Below are 15,760 nucleotides of genomic sequence, written 5' to 3' on the forward strand. Positions count from 1 at the left end.
TCTAAACAACTGCAATAAATATTCAGCAATTACTCTACAAATGATAGGTCTTATTTGTTTAATCTAGAAATTCAATATGTTGGTATATGAATTTTCAGAGCTCAATGATTGCCAAAAGTTTTACCAAAATTTCCTAGGTGTATAGGCAAAAATACATTTCATCAGTACAAAAACATATGATCAACCACAATGTACATTCCACTGAAATAAGAGTTTCACAGTTTCTGGTTGAAATACGTTGAAATGTCTTAAGTTTTTACATTATAAGTTGTTAATAATATTCTGAATACATGGGAATGCCAGCTGGTGCAGCCACTCTGGAAAACAGTATGGAGGTTCCTCAAAAAACTAAAAATAGAACTACCCTACAACCCAGCAATTGCACTACTAGGCATTTATCCAAGGGATACAGGTGTGCTGTTTCGAAGGGACACGTGCACCCCCATGTTTATAGCAGCACTATCAACAATAGCCAAAGTATGGAAAGAGCCCAAATGTCCATCGATGGATGAATGGAAAAAGAAAATATGGTATATACAGATACAATGGGGTATTACTCGGCAATCAAAAAGAATGAAATCTTGCCATCTGCAGTGACGTCGATGGAACTGGAGGGTATTATGCTAAGTGAAATTAGTCAGAGAAAGACAAAAATCATATGACTTCACTCATATGAGGACTTTAAGAGACAAAACAGATGAACATAAGGGAAGGGAAACAAAAATAATATAAAAACAGGGAGGGGACAAAACAGAAGAGACTCATAAATACAGAGAACAAACTGAGGGTTACTAGAGGGGTTGTAGGAGGGGGGATGGGCTAAATGGGTAAGGGGCACTAAGTAATCTACTCTTGAAATCATTGTTGCACTATATGCTAATTTAGATGTAAATTTTAAAAAATAAAAAATAAAATTAAAAAAATCTGAAAAAAATATTCTGAATACATGTACAATAGATATTCCAGCTTTATATCTTTTTCCTCAAAATAAAGACAAAAACTTACTAGAATTAAGAAATGGACTGTTATTGGAGCTCCTGGGTGGCTTAGTTCGTTAAGCATCTGACTCTTGATTTTGGCTCAGGTCATGATCTCACAGTTTTGTGAGTTCAAACCCCATGTTAGCTGCTTAGGATTTTCTCTCTCCCTCTCTCTACGCACCGCCCCCACTGTCTCTTTCTCAAAATACATAAACATTACATAAAAATTGACTGTTACTGTGAAGTAGAAGTAAACACTTTTTAAATCAAATCTGAGAAAACCGAACTTTTTTTCTTTTCCTTTCTTTGTTGTGGGACAGCGGGTGGGGGGCAAACTCTACTGCTTTTTACCTTCTCCAGTTCCAAAATCTGCTGCTTCTGCTCTTCATCCAGACTCTGAGTTTTGCTTTGCAAAAAAGCTCTTTCTTCTTCAAGCTGAGACAATCTCTCATTGGTCCTTGATTTTTCTGATTCTAGATCTTTAATTGTAACCTCCTGGGTCATCTGAGTCGCTTGAAGCATTCCAATATGACCTATACCCCAAACAGAAAAACTCTGCAATTTAAAATTTGTTGCACTGTCGTGTAAAAGTTTATATTTAATGACACAATTGTACTTAATACCTGAGTGAAATAAATAGTCTGCATGTACAAACAGTACTTTGGTTTGTTCACTGTATAAAATGGAAATATTTACCATGGGAATGTTTCTTATCCAAGTAGAATCATTTAAATGAGGAAAAGGTCTATTTTCACATCACTGCATCACTGTACCCAGGACCCTTTTTTAAGATTGCACACTAAACAAGCTGAAGTAGAAGCAACTCTCACAGATGCATGTAAAAAAAAGCCTTGGGAGTCAAACAAAGAGGATGGCACTACAGTGCCAAAATGAGCAATTTGTTCTTTTCTAATCTCTTTTTTCAAATTCTCACATAAAGAGAAAGAAATTTAGGGGCGCCTGGGTGGCTCAGTCGGTTGAGCATCCAACTTCGGCTCAGGTCATGATCTCACAGTCTGTGAGTTCGAGCCCCGCGTCAGGCTCTGTGCTGACAGCTTGGAGCCTGGAGCCTGCTTTGCATTCTGTGTCTCCCTCTCTCTCTGCCCCTCCCCCACTCATGCTCTGTCTCTCTCTGTCAAAAATAAATAAACATTAAAAAAAATTTTAAAGAGAAAGAAATTTGTACACAGGTAGTAAATATGGAAGGCAGTGGTTTAGTTGAAACTGAATTTGTTTTAGACAAGAAATAAAGAACTAAGGTGGATTAAGAGATTAAGTCAGCAAGTTATCAAAGAATAAATAAATGACAACAACAAAAAAGGGGGACGGGCAATAAGAGAGACAGAGAGATGAAAAATGAGTGTGAGATAAAGGTCTCAGAAAGCATGTGTTAGGTAGGCCAGTGGTTCTCAAAGTGCCCTGGACCAGCAGACCTGGGAACTTGAGCCTGCAGTGAAGATCATCTCAGACCTGCTAAATCAGAAGCTCTGAGGCTGGAGCCCAGCATCTGTGGTTGCACAAGCCCTGCCCTTTGGGTGATTTTCATACACACTAAAGTTGAAAAACTACTACTTAGGAGAAAGGTCATCTGGGAATTCACAGATGAGCCAATCAAATCAAATGACATTCTCAAAGAATTACTTCAAATGGCTTCATGTGGCACACTAAACACTTGGGCAAAATGTAACTTCAGAACTGACATGAATCACCCACTTCCTCTAGTACAGGTTATGAAATGAGAACATTAGCCATATTAGGATGGGCAACTCAGCTTTAGTATGTAAATGATCCTTATTAATAAGCCAAATGAAATGAGGCACTATAATTCACATATAGTTCCACTAATTTAAATACTTTAAAACATGTTTTTAAAGAACAAAAAACTTCTTAGAATGCTTCTTTGTTCTTTTAGTGAATGATTTATTGGTGATAAAATACCTGCTCTTAATTTTTGTATAAAAATATATATTCTTAAAAATAAGCTATTATTTGCTTATCTTATGATTAAAAAGAAATTAGAGTCCTTTAAAATATTTAGAATCTAAATAATGTTAAAGTATGAGAAGGCAAATTTTGTCTTGAGTAAATATTTTAGCTAAGGAATACACCAAGAACTGTGGTCACACATACTAGCTTTGAGGACAAGGTCTGAAGCCTGTTGTTGTAAACGTTCTCTGGCCGCTGCTAGCTCACTTTCCACTTCCTTGTGCTTGCTTAGTAAGTCCATCTCTCCCTCTTTGGCATCATCAAGCTGTTTTTGAAGAACCTAAGAATGATCAAATAGCCATTACTAATATGCAAGAATGATGCAAAGCTAATTAGCTAAGCTAATGATGCCAATTCACTTAAATTACAAGCATCAACTTTCTCATATTCAAAAGTCACAGTTAATAATACCTAGTTTTAAATATGTTTTGATAACACTTAGAACTTACCTTCATAAATCATATGACCCAATCATGAAAGGCTATTCAACCTTTTTTAATCCACTCAAATGCTGCAGATATTAAAAACAGCTATGAAATTTTCTATACCTATTTTCAGGTTTAGAAAACAATTTTTTGATCACTGTGCAGACCATTATTAACAAAGGTAAAGGAGAAAACATAATTAAAACTAAAGCCCAATATTTTAACTCTCCCAAGTCACTTGTGAAAAATATCAACACGTTGTTTCAATAGAAACATTTCTTGGGGCGCCTGGGTGGCGCAGTCGGTTAAGCGTCTGACTTCAGCCAGGTCATGATCTCGCGGTCCATGAGTTCGAGCCCCGCGTCAGGCTCTGGGCTGACGGCTCAGAGCCTGGAGCCTGTTTCCAATTCTGTGTCTCCCTCTCTCTCTGCCCCTCCCCCATTCATGCTCTGTCTCTCTCTGTCCCAAAAATAAATAAACGTTGAAAAAAAAAAATTAAAAAATAAATAAATAAACAGCTTTAAAAAAAAAAAAAGAAACATTTCTTTATCAGGTTTTTTTTTTTTATAAATTTTTTTTAACATTTATTTATTTATTTTTGAGACAGAGAGAGACAGAGCATGAACAGGGGAGGGGCAGAGAGAGAGGGAGACACAGAATCTGAAGCAGGCTCCAGGCTCTGAGCTGTCAGCACAGAGCCCGATGCGGGGCTCGAACTCACGGGCCGCGAGATCATGACCTGAGCCGAAGTCGGCCGCTTAACCGACTGAGCCACCCAGGTGCTCCTCTTTATCAGGTTTTAAGTTATCTTTATGGGCCTTTAATATCTGAAATTCTAGTAGTAGATAATAACTACAGAGTAGTAAAAAATTGCCCCTTTTTTTATTTTTCTCACAAAGGAAAAGCAGAAGAAAGCAAAATGGGGAAAGAAAAAGTTAAAGTAGTCTAATTGAAAAGAAAAAGACAAAACTGGGGAGGGAGAGAGAGTGGGTATCCATAGGTTGAAAGTGAGAGGCTTACCTGAACATTGTTCTCTGCTGTAACAAGTGCTATCTGAAGCTTTTGGCATTTGTCGCGAAGACTTCCAGCTTCATCCTGTACCATCTGTAACTCTGTCTTCAATTTTCCTATAGTTTTTCTTAAAATTGCTTCTTGTCCCTGAAATTCTTTTCTAAGATCAGCTTCCTTTTCTTTGCTAGCCTGGAGGCTTTCCGCTGTAAAAAGCTGTGACCTTTTCAAAGTATCAAGCTCGTGCTCATAAAAGGACTGAGCTTTATTCAACTTGCCTTCATAATCCTCAATTAACTTTTTCCGTTCAAGTCTTAGCTCCTCCAGTGTTTTGTTTAATGTCTCCACCTCCAACCTGTGCAGTTCCTCTGCCTTCTCCTGCCCTTTACTGACCGAGGCACTGTGATCCTGCTGGGACTTCAACAGCTCTTGGATTTCCCGTCTATGAGCAGTTCGCAAATCTTCCAATGCCAACCGTTTGTCTTTTTCAAACTGTACTTGGAGTTGCCCAAAACTCCGTAATCTTTCCTCAAATTTCCTTCTGATCTCTTCAACCTCTCTAGACATGGTTACTATGCGTTGGACATGCTGGGCTTCTGCACAAAGTTGCATGTCCTCGACTCTGTGCTTATAAGCTTCAAATTCTGTCAAAGCCTGCTGCTTCATTTTTATGTGGTCTTCTAATGATGCTTCTAAAACCTGAATCTTTCTCTTCAGGTCTAACTCCTCTGTTACTTTGCTTTTATACTGCAATATTTTTTCTCTTGTTTCTGCAAGAATCTGTTGGATTTCTTCTTCGTGAGCATCTTTGAGGGCCTGCATTGCAGATTCATGCTCATCATTTTTAGTATTTAAAGCATATATTACCTGCATAGTTTTAAAAAAGGGAAAGAATTGAGCAAACCATGTTCTGTTCTTACTGGAAGTTAATTCTTCCATTTGGATTGATATTTTTCAACACACAAAATTGGGTATGGTAAATACTAAATACTGAAGCTTCATGCATTGTTTTAGATTCATAGATTGATTTACATAGCAAAGTTTTACCTTAGCACAACCTGAAAAGTTGCATCTGAAGATTCCACTATAAATGAAACAGTGAGGAGAAAAGAGACAAAGGAAGCCTAGAAGAAAGGAGCTCTCCATAGGGTCCAGTCTAGTTTGGGGTGAGGATCAGCAGAAAAGCCTCAAAGTATCTGCCTTACTCTAGTGCTTTGCATGAGTGGAAGTTCTAGGCCTTAAGTCTTCTTAAAGGCTCTTTCATCTGTTTAATGTCCGGTACATTCTAAATTTAGAAATTTCCTCTTCTAATTCTCCTATGGTCAGTTTTTAAAGCTGATCCTCTTCTCTCCAAGTTCCTAGTGGTCTCCTTACAAAATCCAGTTAGTACTTTTCTGCTCACATATTAAACACTATAGTTTTACTCACTGCCTAATTTTCCCTCTGAATCCAGGCAAGCCAGGGTTCTAGAGCCAGAGTATCTGGGCAAAGGTCTTTATTTTCATTTTAGTCCTTGGATTCTAATGATTCCATTGACATTTCCCCAACCTTAATTACAAATGACAACTTACTCCCTTTGTAGTGATGCTTCCATTCTTGTATGTTCTTTGATACCCTCCATCATACCACTGTGGCCAAACAGTACAATATTCATGACTATTACTTAAGGCTTACAGGTTCACCCACTTTCTTCTGAAGTAAAGAGAAATGAACACTCTCCAATCCAAAAATCCAGAAGCTAAAAAATCAGTGTCCTGGAGCTTTACTCATTTCAATGTGATCTTATTCTGGCTTTAGAAATGGATTCCAGCCCCAAAAGTCAGAGGCAATTAAGATGCAAACATGTTGCAATTTTTGTAGAGAACTTGTTCATACAGCCTGAGGCAACAGAAACAAACTACCTGGCTCTTCACACATCCTGGTGACGCCAGATCCTATTGCTAAATCTAGATGGTCACCTGCTAGGCCTGTAGCTGTACTTGTGGAAGGAGAAGACACATTAGAGGCTTACCCCACTGCAGGGGCTTCACTCTCTCCACACAGGGCTTTGTCTTCCAGAATCAGGCCCCCATTCATATACTCACTTGGTCTGCTCTAACTATTGAGAGATGTAATCATAGCAAAGGTGAAAAGATTGAGAGATGGCAGGACTCCATTTGTCTTGCCAGCTACTTCACCTGCTAGCTACTTCCAAAGGGAAATATGTGCACAGAACAGAAATAAATGCTCATTTCCAGTTTCTCCTTTTTTAAATAACCCTAATTCCAAATCCCAGGTTATGTCCCTAATGAGCTAGACAAGATCCCCATAGAGGACTCCTTTCATTTACACATTTAAGCCTAAAGGTAGCCTATAACCCAAGAAAGTTGGTAGACTCCTACTACCTTCCTCCAGGGTCTTACCTACCCATCATGTTGATGCCCACAAAAGACTGAAAGAGGCACTAAGGGAAAAAAATGCCAACTAGCTGGAGAAAAGTCCATTTGTAGAATGCTTAGAGCAGAGATGGTGTAGGCCACAGGTCTCAGACCTTCCCAGGGAATCTGCACAAATCCCCTATCTTACTAAGCACATGTAAGGAAAATAAATGATACAAGAGATGGAATCCCTAGAGAATAATAAGTGACACTTTTCATCATTTTATCCCAGGAGATGATCTTGAAAAGGACCACTCCATGGTGGGATTCCATATAACGAGGGATGAAACACTAAGGGAAGATGTGAGCTTCCCTTTGTCAACAATTTCTCAACAATACTCTTCTCTTTTTTCTAATACTTGATTTCCCTGCAGTTTTTGAAGCATCAGCTCAAGTCCTGTATCCTTTAATAAGGCTTCCAAGGCCACCCAAATTCATGGGAGTCTATCTTTTCTTTATATCCAGTACCTTCATTTCCTTACCACTATTCATTCCTGTAAATCAGTAAATGTTCAACTGGTTAAAAATGGGGGTCTTGACAACAATTTTGGCAAGCTGGGTTAGGATGTTAGAGAGCCTAGAAAAGTAGCTGAAGATATAAAAGCACAGTAACATACAAAAGTATGGATTAAAAGGTGAAATTAGAATAGAATTTAAGAAAAACAAACTAAATGTCTGACCAATAATGGGGAAATATGGTGAGGAACTCTATTTCACTTGATATTCTATTCCAGATGTCGGCAAACTATGGCCTGCAGGCCCAATATGGCTGCTGCTGGTCTTTGTAAATAGTTTTACTGGAGCACTGCTATGCCCCTTTGTGTATGTGTAGTGTACAGCTGCTTTCCTACTACAACAACAAAGTTGAGTAATTACGGAAGAGACTTTAGTAGTGACTCCTGTTGTGATGTACACTTGACAAGTCATCTTTTAAAAAAATTTTTTTAGGGCGCCTGGGTGGCTCAGCCAGTTAAGCGTCTGACTTCGGCTCAGGTCGCGATCTCGCGGTCCATGAGTTTGAGCCCCGTGTCAGGCTCTGTGCTGACAGCTCAGAACCTGGAGCCTGCTTCTGATTCTGTGTCTCCCTCTCTCTCTGACCCTCTCCCCATTCATGCTCTGTCTCTCTCTGTCTCAAAAATAAAACATTAAAAAAAAATTAAAAAAAATTTTTTTAAATGTTTATTCATTTTTGAAAGACAGAGAGAGACAGAGCACAAGCAGGGGTCGGGATCGGGGGGACACAGAATCTGAAGCAGGCTCCAGGCTCCAAGCTGTCAGCACAGAGCCCCACACAGGGCTCAAACTCATGAACTGTGAGATCATGACCTGAGCCGAAGTCAGACTCTGGACCGACTGAGCCCCGCAGGCGCTCCACACTTGACAACTCATCAGCCAAAGTTGGCAGCCAAAAATAAAAAATATTTGCACTAGCTTTGTTTACCCTCTAATAAATAGTCCAGGGTTCTTACCACTACAGCTTCTTAAGACATTAAGAAAACCAATTATTTGATTCTGAAAGTATAAATATAAAAGAAATACAATATTATACTGGCCATATAATAGTATCTTCCAAGACAGCAATGTTAAAATAAAGTTTCTAAAATCTTAAAAAACAACAATAACAAACTAATAGTGTCTTTAAATAGCCATTTAAAATACACCACTATAAATGAGAATGCTATATATGAATTTTCAACTTGACATTAACAAGATATCCCCTGACTGTTCACTTTTCTACATAATTACAAAGTAACCATTTTAAAGTATCTTTCTCTGATTAATTACTCTTTCTCAGACCAAAGAAATAGAAATATTCTATGTTCTTTGAACACACAGAAAATATGACTTGAAGTAACAGAACTGATCCAAACTGGATTTCTCACTCTACGTAAAATAACTTAATTTCTCCAATTTCTTCAAGTTTCTCAATATTAAATAGAGATCATATTTATTCTATCCTAGTGACATCATTATTATAAGATCAACCTATCACTGACATTTAAAAAAATGATACTATATAAATATTTTTCAAAAAATATAAAGCACTATGAGATGATAAATCTTTTTTTATTCATTGTATCATTTATTTATGGAGAAAATAGGAATAGCTTTAAAATTTGTCTTTAATGTTTGTTTGTTTGTTTATTTATTTATTTATTTATTTTTGAGACACAGAGGACAGAGCACCACAAGATAGGGTAGGGCAGAGAGAGAGGGAGTCACAGAATCTGAAGCAGGCTCTAGGTTCTGAGCTGTCAGCACAGAGCCCGACGCAGGGCTCAAACTCATGAGCTGTGAAATCATGACCTAAGCCAAAGTCGGACATTTAACCAAGGCTGCATTTAACCTGAGCCCCCCAGGTGTCCGAGAATAACTTTAAAAGAAACTTTGGTGAGTGATCATAATCACCCATAAAGTTGGCTATTATTTTCCACATGGGAAAAGGAAACTCTCTAAATCTCTTTTCATAAAGTATTTTTAAAGACATTAAGAGCCATTTGCAGTTTTTCAGGGACTATAAGCACTCAGAGAATGGGAGAGCACAATTATTACCACAATTTCATGTAATTTCGCAGCTCCAGCTTATGTCAACAATGCACGATTTAACTACATATTCCAGGATGAAAAAGGAATAGTCAGTAATTTTTACTTTTTCTATGAAGATTTTCAAATAATCTTACCCACTAATAAAATGAGAATAAGTCTAGATCTACTCTTTAAAATGCTACTTAGGTAACAACAAACAGTCTCTGAAATAGTTCTTGTTGTTGGCTGCTATAGACTGTATTGTGTCCCTCTCCTGCCCCCAACAAAATTCATCTAACTGAATGAAGCCCTAACTGCCAATATAATGGTATTTGAAGATGGGGCCTTCGGGAAATAATTAAGTTTAGACAAGATCATGAGGGTGGTGCCCTCATGATGGGATCAGTGCCTATATAAGAGACATCAGTGAGCTTGCTTCCTCACTCTCTTTTCCACTGAAAATACTTTCAGTATTTCTAAACCTTCTATAATGAATGTATGTTACTATTATAGTCAGAAAACATTAAGTCCTTTTAAAAGATTAACACTAACAATATTAAAAAAAGAATATTCAAAATGCCTTCATTTAGGAAAAAAACAATCAAAATTCAAAAAAAAAATTAAAGGAACATTCATTAATTACCAACAGGCACTCTGAAAGTTTCCTTTAAAATCACTCAATAAAACATTTATAAAAATCACAGTTAAATATTTTAAAGAATTTTACTTATGAAATAATTTTACTTATGAAAAAGATCACATATTTTGAGAAAAAGTTTAAAAATCTAGTTACTTAGTTAAAATTTGATAACATACTGGCAAATCTATAATGGTCAATTCCTACTTCATTTATTCTTCCGTTCAGCAAAAATATATTGCACACCTGCTATGTGCCAAGGTCTATAACTGGCAGAGTAAACACAACTGTGAGCTGGATGCACATACATGGTATCTATTCTCATGCAACTTGGTGGAGACCAATCTTAAACAAATATTTACTCCATTAGTCAAATAAAATTTTGATAAGTTACACAAAGGAGAATAAAGACAAAATGAGTTTTTGCAAGGGATGGGAGTGACCGTGGTAATGTAGGGGTTTCCCCTTATTCTCAATGAAATGCTTACTTTATCTCAACCAGAATCTCTTCATTTAGTCAAAATGTTATGGATAAAGTAGAGAGAGAGAATTGTGAGCTGAAGGCTAAGAGTAGAAGGCACAGAAATGGAAAGCACAGGATTATGTGAGGGGAAAAATGGGTTCCAGAGCTACAAAGGTAGACATGCAACACACTGCAGAGGTACTTGCATTGTAGCTGTTGCTCTGGATGGGATCCAGAAGGGAGAAACTAATTAGAAAGACTGAAAAAGACTGAGGACAGGCCTTGGGCAGGGTTCAGGGGCAGCAGGGAGGATGAGGACCCACAGACAGAGGCAACATGCTGGACAGATGAGTAAGAGTGGAATGGAGGCAGAGCATCAAGGTCTAAGATGAACAATACATCTTGTCAAAGGCTGAATAAAAATCAAGAAAAATGAAGACTCAAAGACCCTGAATTCAGAATCTAAATCTCAGAAGCAGGTCTTTGAGAGCACATTTGGTAGAGTGGTGAGGGCAGAGCTGGAAGAAAAATGGCAAAAGTGGGTGAGTGGATGGTAAGTGAATGGAGGCAGTCCATTAGTAGAGAAAAGCTCCAAGAAATGGTGGTAAAAGAAAGGAAACAACTAGGGACAACTAGGATAATGGCTTAGGAGGCAGCAAAGTTCAGGGAGAGTACTTTTCTTAAAAGAGAGATTGAAAATGTGACCCAGAAAGGGTCAATTGTAGAACCGAAGTCATGAAGAAAGTCTGAGGCTGGGCTTGCCTGACACAGTGGAAAGACTGGTGCTGGCTGACAGTAGGAAAAAGTCCTCCCAAGAGAGCAAGGCTGAAGACTGAGATCTTTAGGTAAAGAGGGAAGATGGACAACTCCTGTCTGACTGAGTCACAGTTCTCCTTAATAGGGAGATGAAATTATCCTCACAGAGTGCAGTGGGGGTGCTCTTCTCCACTGGACACAAACAATGCTGCTAATGTTAGCTGGTGAGGCCAGCCCCAGCCTTCTCAGCATGTCCCACTGAAGACAGCCTCAGACACACAGCAACCATGTGCAGACCCTTCTCATCACTACTCCTCCAGATGTTTCCCAGCCAATCTCAATCTTTAGTTTTTGCTTATTTGAAATTTCTGGGAACTTGTTCACTTTCCCTTTCTTATCAATGTCAGAGACACATAGACTAATAGAGAGAGAAAGAGAGAGAGAGAGAGAAGGAGGGAGGAAGTGTGGATTTACCCTCAAGTACACAAGTACTATATGAGGCACAAGGGAACTTACAAAGTAATAAAGGAACAATCTCAGATTCAATATATTTTTTAAAAAAGATCCTGTACAAGGAAGAATAAAATATATTTTTATTATTAAACACTCAGTCCTTCTAATTGAGCTACTCACCTTAAAGCACCAAACTTAAAGAATATTGAAAAGAGACACTCTAACTTCTCAAAAATAGTGGGTTATTGACCTCTGCCATGTAGGTTCTATTCTATCTGTTCTAGAGCAATAACACAGACCATTGCTTTAAACCATAACTTATATTCAATAGTACTCGCATACCAGTCTTATAAGTAAAATTTTCACATATTATCAAATAACATTGATGAGCTCTAGGTGGCTTACCTAGGGAATCTAATGTTTCTATGAAATGGTTCACCTTTTTGGAGTCGGTATAGTATTAGCATACTTGCTACATAAGAGCATGTTAATAAAATGTGTTTAAAACATTTTCTTAGAATCTTGAGCTCACCTCCTCCAGGACATTCTTGATATAGCAGCTACATAAGTGCAACTAACTCTGAAAACTGGCAGAACAAACCTTCCACAACTAATCTTAGAGAGGAAGCCACATTGAAAAGGGTAGGAGGGGCATAGACATGACTGGGAACCAAACTCCCTGTGAAACTAACCACAAACAGGAGGGACATCATAAGCACAAAGAAGCAAGAGGATAGACCCCACACCAGGCAGCCTAGGCACTAGGGACCTGAACTAGGAATACAAGCCCCCATAACATCTGGCTTTGAAAACCAATAAGCCTTAACTCTGAGAGTTTTAAAAATCAGTGGGGTTAACTCTAGGAAATCTGAAAGGTAGTAGAAAACTGAGTCCCCACTCTTAAAGAGCCAGCATAATAATTAACTCAACCAAAGACACAGGACCTAGGATGTATGTGAAGATTTATTTACTAATCTCAGAATGTGCACTGGAACAGCAGGAATATTCAGATATCTCCAGGAATAATAGTGCTGACAGGCACCATTTCTCTTCCCCTCCCCAGCCTAGATAGCTGGACACTTGATGGAGCCAGAGCTCACACTCTCCATCTATGTTGCTAGCACTACATTCTCCTGTGAATACACCTTAGCAGCCATCCTCAAAAGCAGCTTCTGTCCCACCACTTCCTGCAAACAGCCCCAGCAGGGACATGTGCCACTCCAAACTGACTCTTGCCCAGAGGAGAAGGTGAGATAACCCAGATCCAGCAGTTGACCCTTTTAGCTGGCTGCACAGGGAGCAAGCCCTGTTATTCTATGCACCTGTAGTTATTCTATGCACTATGTAGTTAGACTGCAGATAAATAGCCTGACCCCAACCTCGCCCACCAATGAGCCCTAGGCAACCTCAGAGAGACCTCTCAACAGTGCAGGGAGCAAACCCTGCCCAGTACGCCCACAGGAGGAAAAGCAGGTCAGTGCAGCCAGCTTGGCTGCAGGCAAATACGGCTCAGTCACAACAGCAGGGGGAACGTAGCCCACACAGGAGATACCCAGTGGAACACCTGGTTCTGGTCACCAGGGGGTAATGCATTACTGGACAACACAGGACCTCTTTTACATAAAGCCACTACTTTCAACACCAGGAGGTGTAGCTGACCTCTCTAATACACAGAAACACAGAGAGTAAGACAAAATGAGGAGACAGAGGAATACTTTCCAAATAAAAGAATAAGACAAAATCACAGTATAAGACCTAAGTGAAATGGAGATAAGCAATAGGCCTGATAAAGAATTCAAAATAATTGCCATAACAATATTCAGTGGACTTGAGAAAAGAGTGGAGAATGTCAGTGACAACTTCAACAAAGAGAAAATATAAAAAAGAACCAGTCAGAGAGAAAGAATTCAGTAACTGAAAAAATACACCGGAGGGAAAAAGCGGCAGACTAGAGGAGGCACAAGAACGGATCCACGGTCTGGAAGACAGGGTATGGGAAAAATCAAGCTGAAAAGCAAAAACAAAAAAGAATGATAAAAAATGAAAACAGGGTAAAGGAACTCAGTGACAACATCAAGCATACTAACATTCACTTTACAGGGATCCCAAAAGGAGAAGAGAGAAAGAAGGGGTAAAAAATCTATTTGAAGAAACAATAGCTGAAAATACCCTAACTGGGGGAAGGAAACATTTAGGTCCAGGAAGTACAGAGAGCCGCTAACAAGAGGAACCCAAGGAGGTCCACTTAAAATGGCAAAAGGTAATAATAAAGAGAGAATTTTAAAGCAACAAAAGAAAACAGTTACATACAAGAGCAATCCCAAAGGCTATCAGCTGATTTTTCAGCAGAAACTTTGCAGGCCAGAAGGGAGTAGCAAATTCAAAGTGCTGAAAGGAAAAAAACCTGCAACCAAGAATACTCTACCCAGCAAAGTTATCATTCAGAATAGAAGGAGAGATAAAGAATTTCCCAAACAAAAGTTAAAGGAAACCATCACCACTAAGGCAGCCTTACAACAAACATTACAGGGTATTATTTGACTGAAAAGAAAGGGCCATACTAGAATAAAATTATAAAAGGGAAAAATCTCACAGGTAAAAGTAAACACAGAGGAAAGGTAGTAGATGAATCACTTATAAAGCCAGTATGAAGTTTAAAACACAAAAGTAGTAAAATCAGTTATGTCTACAAAAATTAGTCAAGGGATACAAAAAGTAGAAAGATGTAAAATATGACATCATATATATAAAATGTGGACAGTGCGTAGTAAAAATTCAGAATGTGTTCAAACTTAAGAGACCATGAACTTAACACAGACTGCTATATGCATAACATGTTATATACAAACCTAACGGTAACCTCAAACCAAAATCTGGTAGTAGGACATGCAAAAAACAAAGAGAAAAGAATCCAAGTGTATCACTAAAGAAAGCCAACAAACCATAAGATAATAGAGCTAGATAAGAAAGGAATACAGAAGAACTATAAAAACAACCACACAGGGTACCTGGATGGCTCGGTTGGTTAAGCATCCAACTCTTGCTTTCAGCTCAGGTCATGATCCCAGAGTTCTGGGATCAAGCCCAGATGGGGCTCCATACTAAGTGTGGAGCCTGCTTCTCTCTTTCCCTCTCCCTCTCCCCCATTTGTAAGTATGTGCATGCCACACGTGTGCTCTCTCTCAAATAAAAAAAAAAACAAAAAACCAGAAAACAATTAACAAAATGGCAGTAAGTACATACCTATCAATAATCACTTTAAATGTAAATAGACAAAATGCTTCAATCAAAAGACATAGGGTGACTGAATAAAAAAAAAAAAAAAGACCCATCTATATGCTGTTAACAAGAGACTCACTTCAGACCTAAAGAAATATACAGACCTAAAGTGAAGAGACAGAAAAACATACATCATGCAAATGGAAGCAAAACAAAACAAAACAAAACAAAAGGTGGAAATACTTATTTCAGGCAAAATAGACTTTAAAACAAAGACCGAAGCAATAGACAAAGAAGGGCATTACATAATGATTAAGAGATTAATCCAACAAGAGGATATGACAACTGTAAATGTCTATGGACCTGAGATAAGAGTATCTAAATACATAAAGCAATTATTAATAGACATAAAGGTAGAAATTGACAGTAATACAATTAATAGTAGGGATGGTACATTTACATCAATGGATAAATCATCTAGATAGAAAATCAATAAGGAAACAGTGCCTTTGTTTTCTTTTTCTAATTTTTTTTTTTTTAAGTAGGGCTCATACCCAATGTGGAGCCCAAACTCACAACCCTGAGATCAAGACTTGAGCAGAGATCAAGAGTCGGACACTTAACCGACTGAGCCACCCAGATGCCCTGGGAAACAGTGCCTTTGAATGACACATTATAACAGATGGACCTAACAGATTAATGTATAGAACATTCCACCCTAAACAGAAGAATACACATTCTTTTCAAGTGCACCTGGAACATTCTTCAAGATAGATCACATGTTAGGCAATAAAACAAGCTTCAATAAATTTTAAAAAAGTGAAATCCCATCAAGCATCTTTTCCAACCACAAAGGTATGAAACTAGAAATAAATTACAAGAAAAAAAAA

At 38.2% G+C, this 15,760-nt stretch overlaps 1 protein-coding gene across 11 annotated transcripts in view; it reads right to left on the bottom strand.

Annotated features, from left to right (window-relative positions):
- Positions 1–15,760, bottom strand: part of FAM184A (family with sequence similarity 184 member A) — a 127,689-nt gene that overhangs the window by 72,056 nt on the left and 39,873 nt on the right. For all 11 annotated transcript variants that reach the window (XR_005790013.1, XM_040474510.1, XM_040474507.1 and 8 more), the window contains exons 2-4: positions 4,412–5,266; positions 3,111–3,246; positions 1,332–1,513 (exon numbers count right to left, since the gene is read on the bottom strand). Coding sequence is in view for 10 of the 11 variants with exons in the window: in XM_040474510.1 (XP_040330444.1) it covers positions 1,332–1,513; positions 3,111–3,246; positions 4,412–5,266 (1,173 nt within the window). In the remaining variant the exon portion in view is untranslated. The remainder of the gene's footprint in view (positions 1–1,331; positions 1,514–3,110; positions 3,247–4,411; positions 5,267–15,760) is intronic.

This window comes from Herpailurus yagouaroundi, unplaced genomic scaffold (genome assembly GCF_014898765.1).
Source record: "Herpailurus yagouaroundi ecotype Mexico unplaced genomic scaffold, PumYag 139, whole genome shotgun sequence".
In the NCBI taxonomy this organism is placed as follows: domain Eukaryota; kingdom Metazoa; phylum Chordata; class Mammalia; order Carnivora; family Felidae; genus Herpailurus; species Herpailurus yagouaroundi.